The sequence below is a fragment of the Mesocricetus auratus genome, unplaced genomic scaffold (genome assembly GCF_017639785.1).
Source record: "Mesocricetus auratus isolate SY011 unplaced genomic scaffold, BCM_Maur_2.0 Super-Scaffold_100019, whole genome shotgun sequence".
In the NCBI taxonomy this organism is placed as follows: domain Eukaryota; kingdom Metazoa; phylum Chordata; class Mammalia; order Rodentia; family Cricetidae; genus Mesocricetus; species Mesocricetus auratus.
In genome coordinates, this window is record NW_024429200.1 from 1,644,957 (window position 1) to 1,662,940 (window position 17,984).

At 39.8% G+C, this 17,984-nt stretch overlaps 1 protein-coding gene across 1 annotated transcript in view; it reads left to right on the forward strand.

The window, feature by feature from the left end:
- Kdm7a (lysine demethylase 7A) overlaps positions 1-13,426 on the forward strand; it is a 62,775-nt gene extending 49,349 nt beyond the window's left edge. Inside the window, exons 13-20 of the mRNA XM_040728498.1 lie at positions 748-872; positions 1,058-1,212; positions 2,323-2,420; positions 2,874-3,025; positions 3,153-3,361; positions 4,875-4,960; positions 5,997-6,267; positions 7,099-13,426. Coding sequence (XP_040584432.1) covers positions 748-872; positions 1,058-1,212; positions 2,323-2,420; positions 2,874-3,025; positions 3,153-3,361; positions 4,875-4,960; positions 5,997-6,267; positions 7,099-7,157 — 1,155 coding nt within the window. The 3' untranslated portion in view covers positions 7,158-13,426. The remainder of the gene's footprint in view (positions 1-747; positions 873-1,057; positions 1,213-2,322; positions 2,421-2,873; positions 3,026-3,152; positions 3,362-4,874; positions 4,961-5,996; positions 6,268-7,098) is intronic.
- Positions 13,427-17,984: the final 4,558 nt, after the last annotated feature.

Genomic DNA, 17,984 nt, shown 5'->3' on the forward strand with positions numbered 1-17,984 from the left:
AAACAAACAATGCATGTATGTTTATGTATGTATACATGGGCACACACACATTAAGGAGAAGCTCTGAAAGAGGATCTTTTATATGTTAAAAAACAAAGCTCCTATTATCTCTCTTAGTAAAGTGGTGGCTCTTGTGCTTAGAGGTAGCAGTGTGGAAGCGGACGGTGTTTTTTTAATTTTTAGTTTTTAAAGATTTATTTATTATATATGATGTTCTGCCTGCATGCCAGAAGAGGGCACCAGATCTTGTTATAGACGGTTGTGAGTCACCATGTGGGTGCTGGGAATTGAACTCTGGCCCTCTGGAAGTGCTCTTAACCTCGGAGCCATCTCCAGCCCCAGAAGCAGACAGTCTTGGTGGGAAGGAACGGGGTCAAGGTTAGGGTGAGTGGGGAGGCACCACAGCTGTACTTCATCAGGAAAAGCAGCCAAGGAACCCCAGACTTCCTAAGGCCATTTGACTCTAGTCCTTTTGCATCTGCAAGAAAGGCCTGTTTGGATTTGCTTTGTGCAGATTTTGTATTTTATACTAGAAAATGATTTTCTTGCAAATGGCCCCGCTGAAAGATGTACAATTCTATACGTGTTGGAATGAATAGCTCTGGATTGTGGGACACTGAGAAATCTCCGAGCCTAGATGGCTGCCCATCCCTCTACAAGGCAGGACCATGGGAGGAGGGGCAGCATGTAGTCTTTTTACAGTTGAGCAGGCCTGTCTGAATGTCAGTTATGCTTTGTACTTTTAAGGACATACTGAGTTCTAAACTGAATGGAAAATTCAACAAACATCTCCAGCCATCTTCCACGGTACCTGATTGGAGAGCAAAAGATAATGATCTGCGATTACTGCTGACAAATGGAAGAATAATTAAGTACGTAAAGTAGATCAAACTATTAGATTTATTTTTAGTGAGTCCCTTTGTTCATTCCCTCATCTGCATTATTGCACAGCCAATCCTATAGGGGAAAGGGTCTCATTTCTCTGCTGTGCCTGGATGGAGGGCAAGGGAACACAGAGTCTTGCAATACTTCTGATGCAATTTTCCCTGTGTGGCAGAGATGAGAGACAGCTGTTTGCAGATCGGAGCCTTTATACAGCAGATAGTGAAAACGAAGAGGACAAGAAACCAACAAAGAAGGCAAACGTAAAGACAGAAGAGAGCTCAGGAAGAGAGGGCACAGAAAGTGAAAGATTTCCAAAACCACTTAACAGTATGTTTTTCCTTCTTTCACCAATATGGCGATGGGTAACTTGCTGGTGTTTGAGTTGTAGGATGAAAATTTTTTGTTTATAATATTGTTGGAAAAGCCAAAATATTTTTGAGTTGTTCATCGAAAGTGCTGTATGTGAATGCCAAATAAGGTGTGGTAGCCAGGGACAGATTACCAGTGAAGGGGTATTCGATGGCCAGCAAGACCCAGGCAGAGTCACTGTTTGTAAAGTCTCTTAAAAGCTCGGGTGCTTTCAAGCTTGACTTCATTTCACAAATGACCTTTGCTGATACGTTTTTGGTTCTCATAAGTAAGAGACAGCTAGTTGGCTGATATGCCGTTAGTGAGAATCCAAGTAGTATGGTGCTATTTGGTTGACTGACACATAGCTTCTACTGGTGTGTTAATTGATTATTATCCAGTAAAGTAATAGGAATATCAGATACTGTAGTAATATCACCTTCTCCTTGAAGTCTTTCTTCTTCGAATAAATCTTAATTCCTAAAAAGTTTTCAAGAGCAGCCTATACCCTTCCATTTAAAAAATAATTAAAAATCAATATTTTTGATCAATAAGTGTTCTGCATAATGAATATTATTGGATTAATTTTGAATACTCAGTTACCGCTAATTCTCAGTAAGTCTGGTCCTCTGGTTGGTAACTCTTCTTTGTTCGCATGTCAGGGCAGGACAGTGTATCGCTGAGAACTGATGGGCAGTTGCTGTGCAGTTGCTTGTGGAAGAGCAAGGCAGTGCTAAGAGTCCAGATGATAAGTTGTTTGAACCCACAGTCCACGAGCACAGGGAGCTTTGAGAGTTGCTATTTTGTTCTCTAGTCAGATAACAAGAGAAAGCCAGAAGCAGCTTGTAGCATTTTAGTTTTATAGGATTTTTTTTTCCTGGAAAGAAAGAAGCATCACAGATATTGTAAGGACTTACTTCAGTCAGTGCATTTTGGTCAACTAGGGAGAAAAAGATGGGAAAATAAAAGCAGTGAGACAGGAGAGACATTGTGGGGAGATGGAAAGACATCTTGAAGCTGGGTAGACTTTAAAGATCATCTTTCCACCTTGCCCCAAAGTTTGTTTCTTGTCCTTTCTCTTTTCTGCAGGGATTTTTACAAGTGTGAAATCAGAACTCAGGAATAGAACATCAGAATATTCTGATGTTTCTGATTCAGAAGACTCTGGACCTGACTGCACTGCACTGGTATGCTTAGAATCCCAAGGTTTACGTGTCGTTTGATGGGACGATGAACACCCATGTAGCTTCACCCGGGAGAGCTTGTCTCTAGGTGTGCAGCGTGGGGTCTCCCTGCAGTGTTGCTGTGTGTACACACCATGCTGTGACTGGTCACATTCAGGAGCAGTTTTTGTTAGGTTCTGGTAAGGGTGGAGGCAGAGACGCTGCTGCTTACACTAAGTTCTTGCATGGTTTATATTCTGACAATTTATATTTTGTTTTACCTTAAAGGATGTAACTGTGTTTTGTATTCAGGTAGTAGGTTACCATAGTTACTAGAAAGTTTTAGATTTTAATGTGAAACACAGAACCAATTTTATGATAATTAAGATTCTAACTTCTGAACAGATAAACTTCAATTAGTCTGTACAGTCTAATTGTTTTTTAGCTTTGTTTCCATTTAATGATTTATTATTTCAGAAAATTAATTTTGCCACTGAAGATTCTGAAAGTTCAGGTGATGAAAAGAAACATGAAATAACATCAAACTTTAATAAGGAGGAATCTGATATAGTGAGGAACCTCCTTCAGAAGGGCCAGAAGCCATCTAGAAATGAAATTCCAGTTAAAAGGTAGGCTTGTGGATGATAATTGTTTTACATTGTGATGTAAATGCTCTAAAAACACCGTTTGGCCTTTAAATTTACTGAATATTTTATCAAAAAAATACACTGTGTTTTTGGATCACCTGCTCCCTAGGGAATGTCCTACCTCGACGAGCACAGAGGAAGAAGCTATTCAGGGCATGCTGTCTATGGCAGGGTTGCACTATTCCACGTGTTTACAAAGGCAGATACAAAGCACAGACTGCAGTGGTGACAAGAACTCTCCCCAGGATCCCAGCAGCTGCCACAGCAGTGACCCTGAGTTTAGGCAGCTGTATCGCTGTGATAAACCAGTGGAATTTGGTAAGAAACACAAATTATCAATCTCTGAAAAGTAATATATGACTCCCCAATTTAAAAGTGTTGTGATCTTAGTTGAGGTTAGAGATTATATGAATAATGACTGTTTACCATTAAGAAATACCTTTTTATATAGTCATGTAAGATGTAAGCATAAGGAGCTGGAGAGATGGCCGAGAGGTTAAGAGCACTGACTGCTCTTCCAGGGGTCCTGAATTCAATTCCCAGCAACCACATGATGGCTCACAACCATCTACAATTCAATATGGTGCCCTCTTCTGGCATGTAGACAGAACACTGCATATGTAATAAATAAATAAATCTTAAAAAAAATAAAAGATGTAAGCATAAACACTTAAAATGTGGGTCAGCAAGGGGCTTTCTGCCAACCCCCTGATGATCTGAGCTTGATCCTGAGGACCCACATTTCCACATGGTGGGAAAAAAGAGCCAACTCCTACAAGATGTCCCCTTGACCTCCACACGTATGCTGTGGCACACATGTACCTACATATAACAGTCAATTAAAAAGTAATCCAAATGTTAAAGCTCAAAATGTCAATGACATGGGGCTGAGAATTGTGTGCACAGGTCTACGTCTATCATTGCTCTTGCAAAGATAGTCTTGTTTTCCTGTCACCAACTGTAAGAGCTCCCAAAGTGGAAGGAATGTTTGGTGTTCTAAATGATCTGCAGAATCGGTCCATTTTCCTTTTAGGAAAGGAGAAAAGGTTTTGAATAGTTTCTCTCAGACTGAGGCAATTTTTTCTCAAACCCTTTGAGCTGACACAGTGTGTCAGGAATGCCACCTAGTGTTTCTTTGTGTGCTTTCAGAGGGGGGAAAAGAAAATATTTCCCAAAACAAAAATCTTAGGATTGAGAAAAGGACATGTAGCAGTTGTGTTCAGTCTCACATAAATAGGGTCATCTGTGCGCCCAGTACCTTGACCTCCATTTTACATGAAAAGGAAATAGGATTTGATGAGGTTAATTTAACTTACACAAACTTTACATAGGTATTATTCAAATCTGTTGGAATTTGAACCCAGGATCACTTGATACGAAATCTTTGTATGTTATATAAGAGCAAATTGAACCTTGGAAAGGTTTAATAGCTTGTCTAAAGTTGCATTGATACTTGGAAAAACTCAAATTTAAATCTGGGTTTACCTGTCTTTCTCTGCTCCATTTTGCCTCCCTATAATGGGGAAAATAAGTCGTTTTAGAGACGTGTGTATTGCATGTGGTTTGTACCGACAACATGTGGCCATAGTACTTGACTGTAGGTCTTCTGTCCTGTAGAGACAGTTTCAGGAAAAGTAAAAGAAATAGCAAGTTTGGTTGTGAGCTGCTAACTGGGACTTGTTTGTTTTAAGAAGTGTGATGAAAGAAAAGGTATGTGAATAATTAATGTATAGTGAAATGTCAACGTATATTTGCTTTCAGTTGTAAGCACTGGACTAGTTTTAAGATAAGTTTGTGCAAAGATAACTTAATCTTTGAAACTTCTTTCTAGGGAACCATGACAGAACTGCAGATCAAGATTTGAGGACTTCTTCCTGGACTAAACAGTTTGATAGAACTTCCAGATTTAATCCTCAGGTATATTCCAGAGTGAAAATATGAAGAAGAGATTTAGAGTGTTCAATATTAGTTTTGCTTTCATTTTAAAACTTCATGTGTTTATTCAGTTTCTTTCTCTTTTGATGTTGATCAGGACCTCTCAGTTAATTTCAGGTCTTATCAGTAACATTATTTTTCCCTTACAGATTGACTCAATTATTATAAGAGACTCAAAGAGAACTCCTAGTTAAAAGAAAAACCAGGCTTGGACCTGGATCTTGTCATTTTTATAGCAAATAAATATAGTAGAGATGAACCTTACACTAGCTGTGTTTGAAAAGATGGCTCAGCTACGGGGCCTAATGGTTTGGGTATTCCTGGGACCCACATGGTAGAAGGAGAACTCTAAAAGGAAGCATATTACATTGAGAACCATGATGAACCAAAGAAACTGTGGGTCCATTGCTTCTATTTCAGTTTTCCTTCCAGTTATGGGATTGATGTTGATTTAATGAACTTCAGAACTTAAGTAATAAGAACTAATCTTGTAAGCCTTTAATGCTGGTTATGGACTGAACTGACCATCATGAAGGATAGGTACTTTGAGCACTGTTTAAGAGCACTTGCCACTAAGACTAATGGCCTGAGTTTGATACCTGGTAACCACATGATGGAAGGAGAGAAACAATTCCCATACGTTGTCTTCTGGCTCCCACACATGCATCCTGATGTATGGACATGCATACAGACTCTGACACTCTGTCTCTGTCTCTGTCTCTGTCTCTCTCTGTCTCTGTCTCTCTCTCTCTCTCTCTCTCTCTCTCTCTCTCTCTCTCTCTCTCTCTCTCTCTCTCTCTCTCTCTCTCTCTCTCTCTCTGTGTGTGTGTGTGTGTGTGTGTGTGTGTGTGTGTGTGTGTGTATGAATGAGACATAATATAGAAGGGGGAAAAAGTAAACCAAAATTAAGTAATTTGTGTCCTCATCTTCGTTGATTTTTCTAATGCAGAGAGGTTAAATACCTCATTTATCTGAAACCTGGAAAATGCAGCTACATTTCTTTCTTTTCCTTCTTTAGGACTTAGGTAGAAACCAGAAATCCATCAAAAAGGAAAGTTCTTCAGAAACCAGTCAGAAGGCACAGAGCAGGCATTGTGTGGACAGTAACTCAAGTATTCAAACTGGAAAGTGCACGCTGAATCCCAGCTTGGTTTCAGGGCCATGCCAGATGAGTAATGGCAGGGTTAGCCCAGAAAGGCCGATTGGTGAAACCTCTTTTTCAGTGCCCCTTCACCCCACCAAGAGACCTGCATCAAACCCACCACCTATCAGTAACCAGGCAACAAAAGGTACCTTGTGTATGTTAGCAGGGCAGTGTGTTTGTGACCGTGTGTAAAGGCACTGGTAGCAGGTGGGGACAGTCTGTATGCTAGTGGTTTTCAACCTTCTAGTGCTTTCCCCCTTTAAGACAGTTCCTTGTGTTGTGGTGACTACCCAACCATAAAATTGTTTTCGTTACTGCTTCATAACCCTAATTTTGCTGCTGTTATAAATTGTAATACAAGCATTTGTGTTTTCTGGTGGCTTTAGGCCACTCCTGTGAAATGACCCTCCCCCAGGGGTTGAGAACTGCTGCCTGTTGTCCTGTCTCCTGCATTAGGGACAACAGCATGGAAGCAGTGGGGGTGAGCTACTGTAGAAACAGTGAGAGACACCTAGGCCAGTCCTGAGGGACAGGAGTGGCTTTCTGAGGAAAAAGGATGAGTTTGTGTCCTCTGCCACCCTGGCAGAGGCAGCCACTCTCCTGGATTCTTCCCTCCCAATAAACCTCTTGAATGGGGCGGGGAGTGGGGGTGGGGGGATGAGTTTGCTAGGCGGGGCTAAGGGATGTCACAGAAGAGACAGCAGTGAAAACAGGTGAGCGTGATGTGAGCGTGACCTGAGGCTAGGAGGGCAGTGAGTGGTTCATGAGGAACGCAGAAAATCGTGGTCTTCTTTGTTGATGAAGCATGGTTGGAGGGACGCTGCCCTTTCTCTTCTGTGTGCTCAAGTGGAAGGGTTTTTAAGGCATGAAGTCCAGAGATGTGACCCCACACATTTCTTTGCTATGAAGCTCTCCTGGGTATTACATGACACATACACTTTTTGTGAGTATTAACAGTGTTGTTGGTGTTTTATAGGTAAGCGCCCAAAAAAAAGGAATGGCAACAGCCAAGCAACGTCTTGGGAAGATCCTTAAATTGAACAGAAATGGCCACGCACGCTTCTTTGTGTGACAGAGCTGCTGTCTCCGTCACTCTTCCTTTGGAGGCCGTCTCGGGGTGTGGGAGCCGGGGTTTCCGCTGCCCAGGCCTGGACCAGTGTGTGTACAGTCAGAGCACTGCCGAGACCAGACAGAAGGAGCTGCGCTTTCACTGTGCCACGCCCACTCAGCAATAACCCTTGGACCTGGTGGGGAGAGGAAGAAGGAGGGTAGAACCTTAAAAAGAGACCTGGAACTGGAAAGGGGTCTCTTGTCAGGGCTTGAATTTAATTTTGTTGTTGGTAGTGTCTTGATTTATTTTCAGTAGTAGGATAAAGAATTATCAATAATTTATTTAACAGATTTTTTTTAAAGTTAACAGCTTTTAAATTCTTTCTTTTTTAAAGCTATTTATTTGGAAGATTTCTGGAGAAATATCTCACTGATTTAGATTTAAGAATGTGAAGGTTTTTAAATTATTTTTGATAGTGTGTGTGTTACGTGTGGGGAAGAGCCACAGTAACAGTAGCTAGTCTGGACTCTTAAATTTGATATTCAGGTTAAAGTCTTAAACAGGGATTTGATGCATTAATTATTTTAAATTAAGATGTATATGAAATCATTTTATTTTATATATTTCATGTGTTTTTTATAAGCTATTAGCTTCGCTTTTGCTAACATCCAAGGTGCATACTGTTATCCAGGTTGATTCCCTTACACCCCGCCTTTCCACTGTAACCCCGCCCCCAACATACTGAGATGACCCAAGACTCTTCTCCTTGCAGGGAAACACCTTTATAGCCAATGTTTAAGAACCACATAAAAGAGTCCTCATTTCTCATTTCTTTCGACATTGTGGTTTTCTTCTACATGTAAAGAAACAGGCTTGTTTCATTTTCATTTCTCCTGATGATATCTAGGTCCCAAAGAGAACAGCTTTAATATCTTTTTCCTACTAATGGGGAAAGTATAAGTTTGGTTAAAATGTCACGTTTGTAGTTTTTTCAGAAACCTTTATAATTACAGAGGGCCTTCTTCATACTGCTGATGTTGGAGGAGCCAACCAACATCTACCACAGGTTATATCTTACCATGCTTTTATTGTCTAGACATAAGTTTTTTAGAAATACAATTTGATTTATGATGTTAAAATCTGCATAAAAGCTGTAATACAATAGGACTATACTATATTAAGTTGTATAGAAGCAAGCATGTGGAATAGATCTGTGTGTGTGTGTGTGTGTGTGTGTGTGTGTGTGTGTGTGTGTGTGTTAATTTTCTGAAGAATACATATTTGGAGTACAATGGGTGCTTTTTGCAGTTTCTTCCATCTGTCTTGGCTAGTAGCATATGGAGGTTAAGTGTCTGGTTGAGCTTTAGTTAAGATAATTATTTATATCCTTTATAAACAACTTTCACTAATGCCAAGTTTTCAGTTGCTTGTAATAGTTTTTAGTATCTTTTAGTCTCCCTATTTTCCCCTCATGGCATTAAAATAAATTGATACTGGGGGTCTGATGGTATCATATTTTACAAATTACTACAAAGACAAATGACATGAAATTTATTTTTCTGGAGAAATATGACTATATAATGGACTTTCGTCTTTCTCACTCCACAAAGTAGCTGGACTTTTCCTTCTGCACTAGGCATTAAGTTGTAAGAAAAGAATTATGTACCTTTCATAGTTGCATTCAAAAGATGTATTTCCAAAGAGGAATAGTATTGTGTCTTTTACAATATTTCAAGAGATAAGGAAGTTATGAGTTCACCATTTTGGTCTAGATTGTCTGGACCCAAGTTTCAATTCACTTTGGGTGTCAGGGAGGACTTTTTTGGAATTCTTAGTATCTGTAGAAGCCTCTCTAACCCCTGCCTGCACTATGCCATAACTATTAGAGAGAGGAATGCAGTCCAGGCACTGGTTGTATCTCAAGATGCAAAACTCTGGATTGACTGGCCCCTCACCTTCCTACAATGTATCACTGTGATGTCTTTGCTTTCTCTTTTGTTGGAATACACATTTTTATTTTGTGTTAGGAAATAAGCAGGATGATTTCTTTCTTCAGTTATAATGACTTGGATTTTTTTTAACAACAAAAGTAGTTTAGCTACTTTTTATGATCATAAAAATTAAAACCTTATTTTTATGAATTAAAATTGTGTCCAGTATCCACCCTGTGTCTTTAGGCTGATAAACACTAATTATGAGTTATTACCAGTATTTGGAATTTTTAAGTAACAATACTGTGGATTCATTTTTGATCATTTTAACCCAAAACTGACTAAATTACAAAACTTTAGCAAGTTAATATAGCCACTAAGTAAGAATCCATGTATCTTCTGAGTTGATAAAAATTCAGGCAGCCAGCCAGTGACTTTTCTAGTCAGACCTCTTATATAGTTCCCAACTGTGGTGTGTCCTTTTATCCCATAGAAATGGCTGGACTTTGAGGTGTGAACTGCCAGGATCTGGGCTCAACAGTTATAGGTAGTCTCATTTATAAGTAGTGTACCACAGCTTAAGTAAGAAGACGGCAGTGATAGCATTTAGTAGTTATAAGCAGATAAAATGTAAAACTGAGAACTAATGATCACCATGCAGCTTTAATAGCAGTAGTTACCCTGTTGTAATTCAACTAAGTGACCCTTAGCCTGGAATCTACTGTACTGTAATTCACAACATTAGATAATATCATGCTCTCCAGTATTGGTGAATAGTTAACAATACAAAACTGGCAGCTTAGTAGTTCAGGATCTTTGGAATACATTGAAATTCACAGAATTGAACCATCTACTGAAACCACAAACTCAGAGGAGACAAGTCCACCTATATGACTTGTTAAAAACTTAGCTTAATACTTAGATACTAGGTGAATACTATTCTGTGTTTTGCTCATCCTAATTAATTGCTTTTCAGTGTATTTCACTGTATTTATTCATATGATCAGGTATTTATCCGACATCCATCATGTGCCCAGAGCTAGTTAGTACTGTAGAGGAATCTCAGTTTTAGTTTTTGTCTGCCTGTGAAGGTGTCTTCTCCAGGAGGCTAGCGGTATTGTTTTCACTTCAAGCATACTTGAGCAGAAGGTGAGCATTTGTAAAAGAGAGCAAAACACAACAGTCTAACTTCATTAGTTTCAACTGAGACATCCACTGTACAGGTGGAAGTGTTAAAAAAAAGATCCCTCTTCTTTAACGTTTAAGAAAAAGTCCACAAGCCAGTAACTTGTTGGTGACGAAAGGTTGTGACCGTGGTAAAGCTTGGAGGGAAGCAAAAGGCCTGTGTGTGGTCCATGCTCTGCCGTATGTCGGCTGAGCAGCCCGGAGTCAGTAAGTTATTCTGAGTTTTACTTCTGAGCCCTTGTTTTGTGTTTGTAAGTTTTGATAAAAAGCACTTGATGATACTCAGTGAAGACCAGCATTGTTAAGCATTACAGCAGTTAACTATTGAGTTACAGCTGATGATGAGTACGCCCGTAGAGAACTACGTAGTGAGAACTGCTTCTATGCACCACACTTGATGTGCTGTACGCCAGAGCGTGCTACGGAACCCCGAGCCATTCCTAACAAGGCGCTTGAAGTGCAAGAACAAGAAGTGAGCTGGTTTGTGAACACAAGAGTAAGAGCGCTCATCAAGTTGGTGAAGATTATTTAGCACAGCAGAAGACCTAGCTTTAGGTTTTCTCTCAAAGAGAAATTAGTGCTGTTCCCAGATTTGACATACTTTTGAGGTACAAAAGATAAAACAGGTGATGAATTTATAATGACGTAGCAGCTACCCATGGAACTGGGGGAAATAGGGACTAGGAAGAAGAACTCGGCAATGACAGCTCTGAGTTAGGTCCCAATAGCATAGGGAGAGGAAGGTCATGGGTAGTGTGGAAAGGTGTCACAGCTTGCTTCAGAAGATGTTCTGCCGTGGTGACAGTCCCCGAGAACTGGTGGGAATCATCGTATGGCCTAGTGTACTGCTGCTAGAAAGAACTGTCATAGCAAATGTGAATCTCTAGTTTTCACATAGAGAAATAAGAAACTTCATAATGCAAATGTAAAAATTCCTCAAATTCGTCTTTCCCATTATATATTAAACTAATTTCTCTCGTGTGTAAGAGAGAAGGTCTTGCCCTGAGTTTTATCCCTAGCACCACAAAGACAGCAAAGATGAGCCAAGGCTTTCAGACTGTTAATGGTACCCTAGACTTTTATCTGATACAATCTCAAAAAATTAAGCATCGAATCTAGGAAAAGCTAGTCAGTAATAGTGACCAATGTAACTGAGATAGGAGAGAGATTTGCCTAGGGACACACAGCGGCTTTGAAATCTGATCCTTTGTTTCCTTACACAGACCGTGTTCTTTGACACTGCAGCCTCTACTTGTTTTGTGGATGCTGTCCGTATATGTTCTTGAAGCTAGACAGAAAAATGAATTAGTGTGCTCATTAAACTGCGGTTGAGCATATTTAACCTTCGTACTTAACTCCTAAGCCTTTTCTTTATTTTGCTCTCATGCTATAAGTTAAATATTTGATACCCTTTCTATAAACATAAAAAGTTTTTAAAAAAGCAGATGTCTATTTTCAAAGCAGCTGGCATATTATCACTCCCATGGTTTTAGTATTCTGTAGTAGGTCTCCCCTTTTTTACAGGAGAGACACAAATAGCACGCACCGGAGAAGCCCTTAGGTCTCCCATAACCCTTGGTGCCCTTTTACTTTCTTACGGCTTTGTCTTAACTGTGACATTACACTTTTTGTTTAAAATCTTTTAAAGGATGTATCCAGCGATTCTTCCAACAAATTTACCTGCTCTGCACTATTCATTAATGAAACCCTGGCTACCACGTAGCCCTCGACCTCCAAGTAGTTTACCTATGCAAGACCTGTGATACTCTAGATTCACTTCATTACAGAAAGCAGTCATAAATGTAACTTAAAAGGTTTGTCTTTAGTAGCTTTTTTCTTTTCAATATAATCAGCTATTTTCCCTCCATATTTTTTTACCAAAACAATTATCATAAGTGCTCGAATATATACTATTTTGCAGGAATAAAATAACCAAGACATATGCTTATATTTCTTTGGATTTTGTTTGATAAGAAATGCCGGCATTAGCATTAGTAGAGTTGATTCCTTGCCTAGAATAATTTTTTTCCTCCTAAGATTCATAAGTAACATTTTATTTTCACAAAGCATGCATATAACTTATACAATATAGTCAGGGACCTGAGGTGTAACTTGCTAAGTGAACCCCAAGGTTATTTTATCTTGCAAAAGAAACCTAAACCAAACTAAGGGCCTTACAGTTTATGGTTAGACTGAATCAAATGCTGTAACCTCAGTTTTTCCAAAAGCAGCTCTTGACCGCACAGGCAAGTCATGCAGTTGTTATGTATGAAATAGCACTGATAGGAAATGCACGTGCATCTTCGCGGACTGTATTTCCTTTGGAAAAGACTTTTCTACTCTTAATATAATTAAGCCATAACAGTTTCATGCTGTGGAAAGGATAAAAAGGTTCATTTTAAGAGATTATATAGTGTGAGCTTTCACATTTATTGTGAAACATCTAACTTTGCCAGTGTTTCAGCAAGTTTTCTTTTGGGGGTGTTGGAGGGCGGTAATGGGAAAGGGGTAAGTATTGGTTTTAGGGGTTTTGACTCTGTGAAATTTGAAAACAGGACAGTTGTTGGCTCTGGTACTTACTAGTTTTGTAGTAATGTTTTGCTAGCCTGACTTTCCTTACTGGTTTTTATGTCCGTGGTCCCTGGTGACTGTTACTCTCATTGTTTGGGGTGTGTGCAGAGTAGTGTTACATCTGTGTGTAGGCAGTCAGTGTGTGTGCAATGTGTCCTTTTGACTACAGAAACACACTGTGTGACAGTGAAATGGGGTGTGGCTGGGAGTGGGACGCTGGAGCTTTGAGAGCATTTGTTTTATTCAGAACAGTATTTCCCATCTTTTGCCTGCAGGCAGGGAAAGTGTACAGTATTTATTTTGTTCCTGTTTTACTCTGAATTTGTAAGTCTTTAAGTAGCTTATATTATTATTATAGGGGAAGACAAGTGACTTGCTTAAAGTTGTATTTAGAATTCTTACTTCCTGATTTCTGTATTTTTAAAGATTGAAATTAAAATTGTATTACTTCTGTTTTGATTTTTTAGCACTCAGTGTATTTTTTGCTCATTTTGTTTAAAAGTATAAATGTTGAAAGTTGTATAAACTGTGTCTCTGAAGAAAAAAAACCTGAATTCTATATCCAATTCTGACTTTGTCCCCTTTTTCTGAATCTCAAGACACTAGTATGTGGAAAACTGTTGTATTCTTACTGAGGATTCAAATGTGAAAAGTAATGTCTTATCTCATTAGAGGTATTGCAGGGGAAGAGTGACTTAGTGATTGTCAAGATGAGACCTCAGGGTGGAGACAGATGTGGTGCTTCTCCAGTTCCTTTTTAAAAACATTTTACTTCTTTAGGGATGGATTCTCAAGAGCATGCACGGTTCCCATCTGGGATTCCAGTATGTGTCCACTAGCCACCCGCAGGGGGCCAGACACTGTTGTAGCAGCAGGGTTCCAGGAGTGCAAACTAATACTCGGCCACTGGGCTTCTGTGAGACAAAAGAGGTACGGGAAGTAAGGCTCAACTACTAGGAAGGAAAGCATCTCATCAGATCCTGGGAGGGGAGGCGGGCATGGTTTTGGCCATGGGCCTGCTGTGACAGGTCAGGGTCAGATAAAAAGGGCAAGTGTGTGCATTGGAGAGGGAGTGGCATCAGAAAGGAGGGAACGTGTTGCAGGGAAGCCTTGGGTGAGTGCTGCTCATGAGAACCAAGGCAGCAGAAGGTCTGGGATCCTTGGCACCTCCTCTCCCCTGCAGAAGAGAAGTGCACTGGAGCACTGCAGCTTCCTTTACAGCGGATGACAAACCTCAACTGTAGGAACATGCTCCTGAGAAACTCTTTGTAGATCTAGGAGATAGTTTTTCTAATGGTCACCTATTATAGCAGTGAAATGATGAGCATACCTCATCTTCCCAAACTCAGCCTGATTTTGTGGGACTAGTAAATAAATCCCAGAGACTATTGGTGTTGCACTCCTTCAGATTAAGAGGGAAGAGCCAGGTGCTTTGCTACATACAGGATTTGGATCACAAGTCTCCCGTTACCTCATCATGAGGGCTCACTGTGTACAGGGAATATTTTATTCTTCCTCACAGTATCCCGGTGAGATAGGAACTGCCTTATACCCTGTACAAGTGAAGCCAAGGTATAGAGAAGGTAAGTATCATGTCCAAGTTCACCTACCGTTAAGTAGAACTTGGGGCTGGAGAGATGGCTAGTGGGAAGAGCTGAGTTAGGATGCCTAGCAACCGTATGAATGCCAGCAGTTGGGATGTAGAAACTGGATCCCTGGGGCAGGCTGGCTTGTTACACTAGCTGAATCAGTGAATTCCAGCTTCAGCAAGAGACCATGCCTCAATATATGAGGTGGGGAATGATGAGAGAACACCCATGTTAGCCCTTTAATATAGTTAAGCCATAACAGTTTCATGTTGTGGAAAGGATGAAAAGCTCATTTTAAGAGATTATATAGTGTGAGCTTTCATTTATTGTGAAGCATCTAACTTTGCAGTGTTTCAGCAAGTTTTCTTTTGGGGGTGTTGGAGGGTGGTAATAGGAAAGGGGTAAGTATTGGTTTTAGGGGTTTTAACTCTGAAATTTGAAAACAGGACACATTCATATACATATAGATATACACCCCATCCCCTGTAGAGAGAAGCCTTTTCCTTGCCAGCCTCTTGGTTTTTCCCCATCAGTCACCTGGGCTCTGCCACATTGTAGTCCCCAAATAACACACAAGACGCTGTACTAATTATGAAGCTGTTGGCCTTGCTTCTTACTGGCTAGCTCTGCCTTAAGTAATTACCCCATAATTGTTAATCTAAGTATTTCTCTTGCCGGAGAAAAGTTCCGGGCATCTTACTTCTCTGGCAGGCTACATCGTGACTCCCTGTGTTTCTCCTACCCAGAGTCCTTCTCGACTCCTAGTCCCACCCATCTTGATTCCCTATTGGCCAACAGTGCTTTATTGACATATACACAGGACTTCCCCCATCTCCTCTTTTCTGTCTAAACAAAAAGAAAGGTCTTAACTTTAACAGTCAAATTATATATAACGGAACAGTTATCAAGTAAGAACATAGTTACAATATTTTGTCCAACAACATTCAGCAAGATTTAAAGAAAGTCATCCATACCATCCTTGTGAGTCCAAAGTTCTATATGTAGCTTATTTTTCATCATAACTAAGGAAAACTATAATTATGTCTCCAACTCCATCAAAGACCACAGAAGGATAACATATAAACACTAGGATTGACAGACATCTTGCTACCTGAACAGTCACCTGAAGTTTCTCTGTAATGTTGGGGCATCCATCTTCAGCCCATAGGCCACAATGTGTCTGGAAGACTTTCAACAAAGCAGGAAATTTCCAACTGTCCATCTGCATTGGCAGTCTGTCAGTCATTTTTCTGTGTCCTGCAGAAAGTCTCATAGACTCTTCCATGAAGCAGGAACCCTGAAGGACTATTTGAATTCAGCAGTCACTTTCCTGTGGGTCCTGCATGTCCAGCTTATACAGCAACAGCCAAACAGTCCAGGCAAGAGCAGTTTCTTGCCCAAATGGCTAATCTTGCCATGTTGAAAGCAAACTCCATAACGAGTTTCATCGATGCCCATCTTCCTCTCAGACGTAATTGGTGCTGCCAGGAGCAGACATTTCTCATTGTCAAGAAAAACCCTAAACCATTTTAAATGCCATTTTCTGAAGGTCTTTGAAAGGTTTGAAGACTGTCTATCTCAAATATATCTCTGTATATCTAGAAAACCTAACTAACTATAAATTCTGACTAATATAAGTAACTATAGTCTATATTCAATTATGCATTATGTTTTAAAAGATCAGTATAAGCACAATACTTAATCAAGAGGAGAAAAATACACATCACAAAATTGACCTTGAATTTGTATCAATAAATGAAAAACCATACCAATACAAAGTACTCATTTCCATACCATAATCCCCTTTTTCCTTTAAAAAGAGATTGGTTGTGATCATTAACCAATTTTAAGCAAGTCCATTCAAATGAAAACAAAGACTTATAAACAATATGGGGATTTGGACCTCACTCATTCTAAACTGCTTCGTGCTGGAAGGGGGGGCACTGTTCATACCATGGGGATCATGACAAAACTCAGAAGCCCGTATAAGTCCTTTGTTTTTAGGGTCTCTAAGGCTCCATCATCTTAGCTGTTTTAGATGTTGAATCACTTGGGCCATTGCTTCCAGGGTCTTGGTTCATCAAACCACAGAAGCCTGGAAGGAATCCTCAGCTTTTCGTTTTCTGTAGAAACATAAACAAAACTCTTTTCCAAAGTAACATATCCTTATACTTAAATTTTGAAGTCAAGGCATTTTCAACAGATATAAGTTGAATTAATTCAGCAGCATTTATAATCAAGTGTACTTTAGTAGTTGTTCCTTCCTTAGCAATCAAAAAACTGAAAAACACAATAGCATACAGTATCCAGACTCTCTGTGTATTTTCCATCTTTATGTGGCTTATTTATTTATCTATTATTACTCTATTTCTTTTACTTTTATTTACTTTTCTCTGAGACAGGGTTTCTCTTTGGAAATCTGCCTGCCTCTGCCTCTGCAGCAAATCCTACCCCCATGTGCCACCACAGCCGGCTTCTCTATTCATTTACCACTATCCTGTTTCTTTTTCTCTCTCAATCCTTTGTATATTTTTAAACACACTGTAAACCTTTAGAGGTTTTTCTTCATCCAAGTCTGACTTTACTGTAAATCTTTGTTTTTCTGGCCACGTGCCTCATCTGTTAAAACCGAGGCTGTTTAAACTGCAGTTTTTCCAAGATGGCAGGCGTAAGCATGATTCCAGCTCACTGTCTCAGTCTGACATCCAGCAAAAGCTGCCGGCTTGGAGATGTGGTCACTGCCACTTCCAGCTGTGCGTACACACCTTTCAATCGTTAGCAGAGCCTCTTAAAAGAACCTTGTGTTTTGTTTGTTTGTTTATGCTGAGTCAGGAATACTCCCTTAAGGGAGCTGCATGAGTCTCTGCTTGTTGCTAGCAAAACAGCCCACCTGAGAAAAATGCTGCTACCAAGAATCCATGCTTTTCTCTGTTCTTTTGTTTCTAAAATTCCTCTAAAGCTTTGGTCATTTTACGTGGAAATTCAATGATCTCACTCCTAACCATCAATTGTAGAGAGAAGCCTTTTTCTTGTCAGCCTCTTGGTTTTTCCCCGCTAGTCCCCAAATAACACACAAGACGCTGTATTAATTATGAAGCTGTTGGCCTTGCTTGTTTCTTACTGGCTAACTCTGCCTTAAGTAATTGCCCCATAATTGTTAATCTAAGTATTTCTCTTGCCGGAGAAAAGTTCCTGACATCTTACTTCTCTGGCAGGCTACATCGTGACTCCCTGTGTTTCTCCTACCCAGAGTCCTTCTGACTCCTAGTCCCACCTATCTTGATTCCCTATTGGCCAACAGTGCTTTATTGACATACACAGGACTTCCCCATCAATTCCCAAAACAGATTTTTAACCCAAAGTCTGTCCAACTAAAAGTCTTGCTTCTGAGTTGCTTTTATTCTGTATTTTGAATTATGAAGGAGGAATTACATCATCTTTGATGTAGGAATGGTTTGTTCCAAATATTTCTGTACAGAGTGAAAATTTCTTGTAGAAATTGTATTTTTCATCTGATTCCATAGTGTGTCTGTTC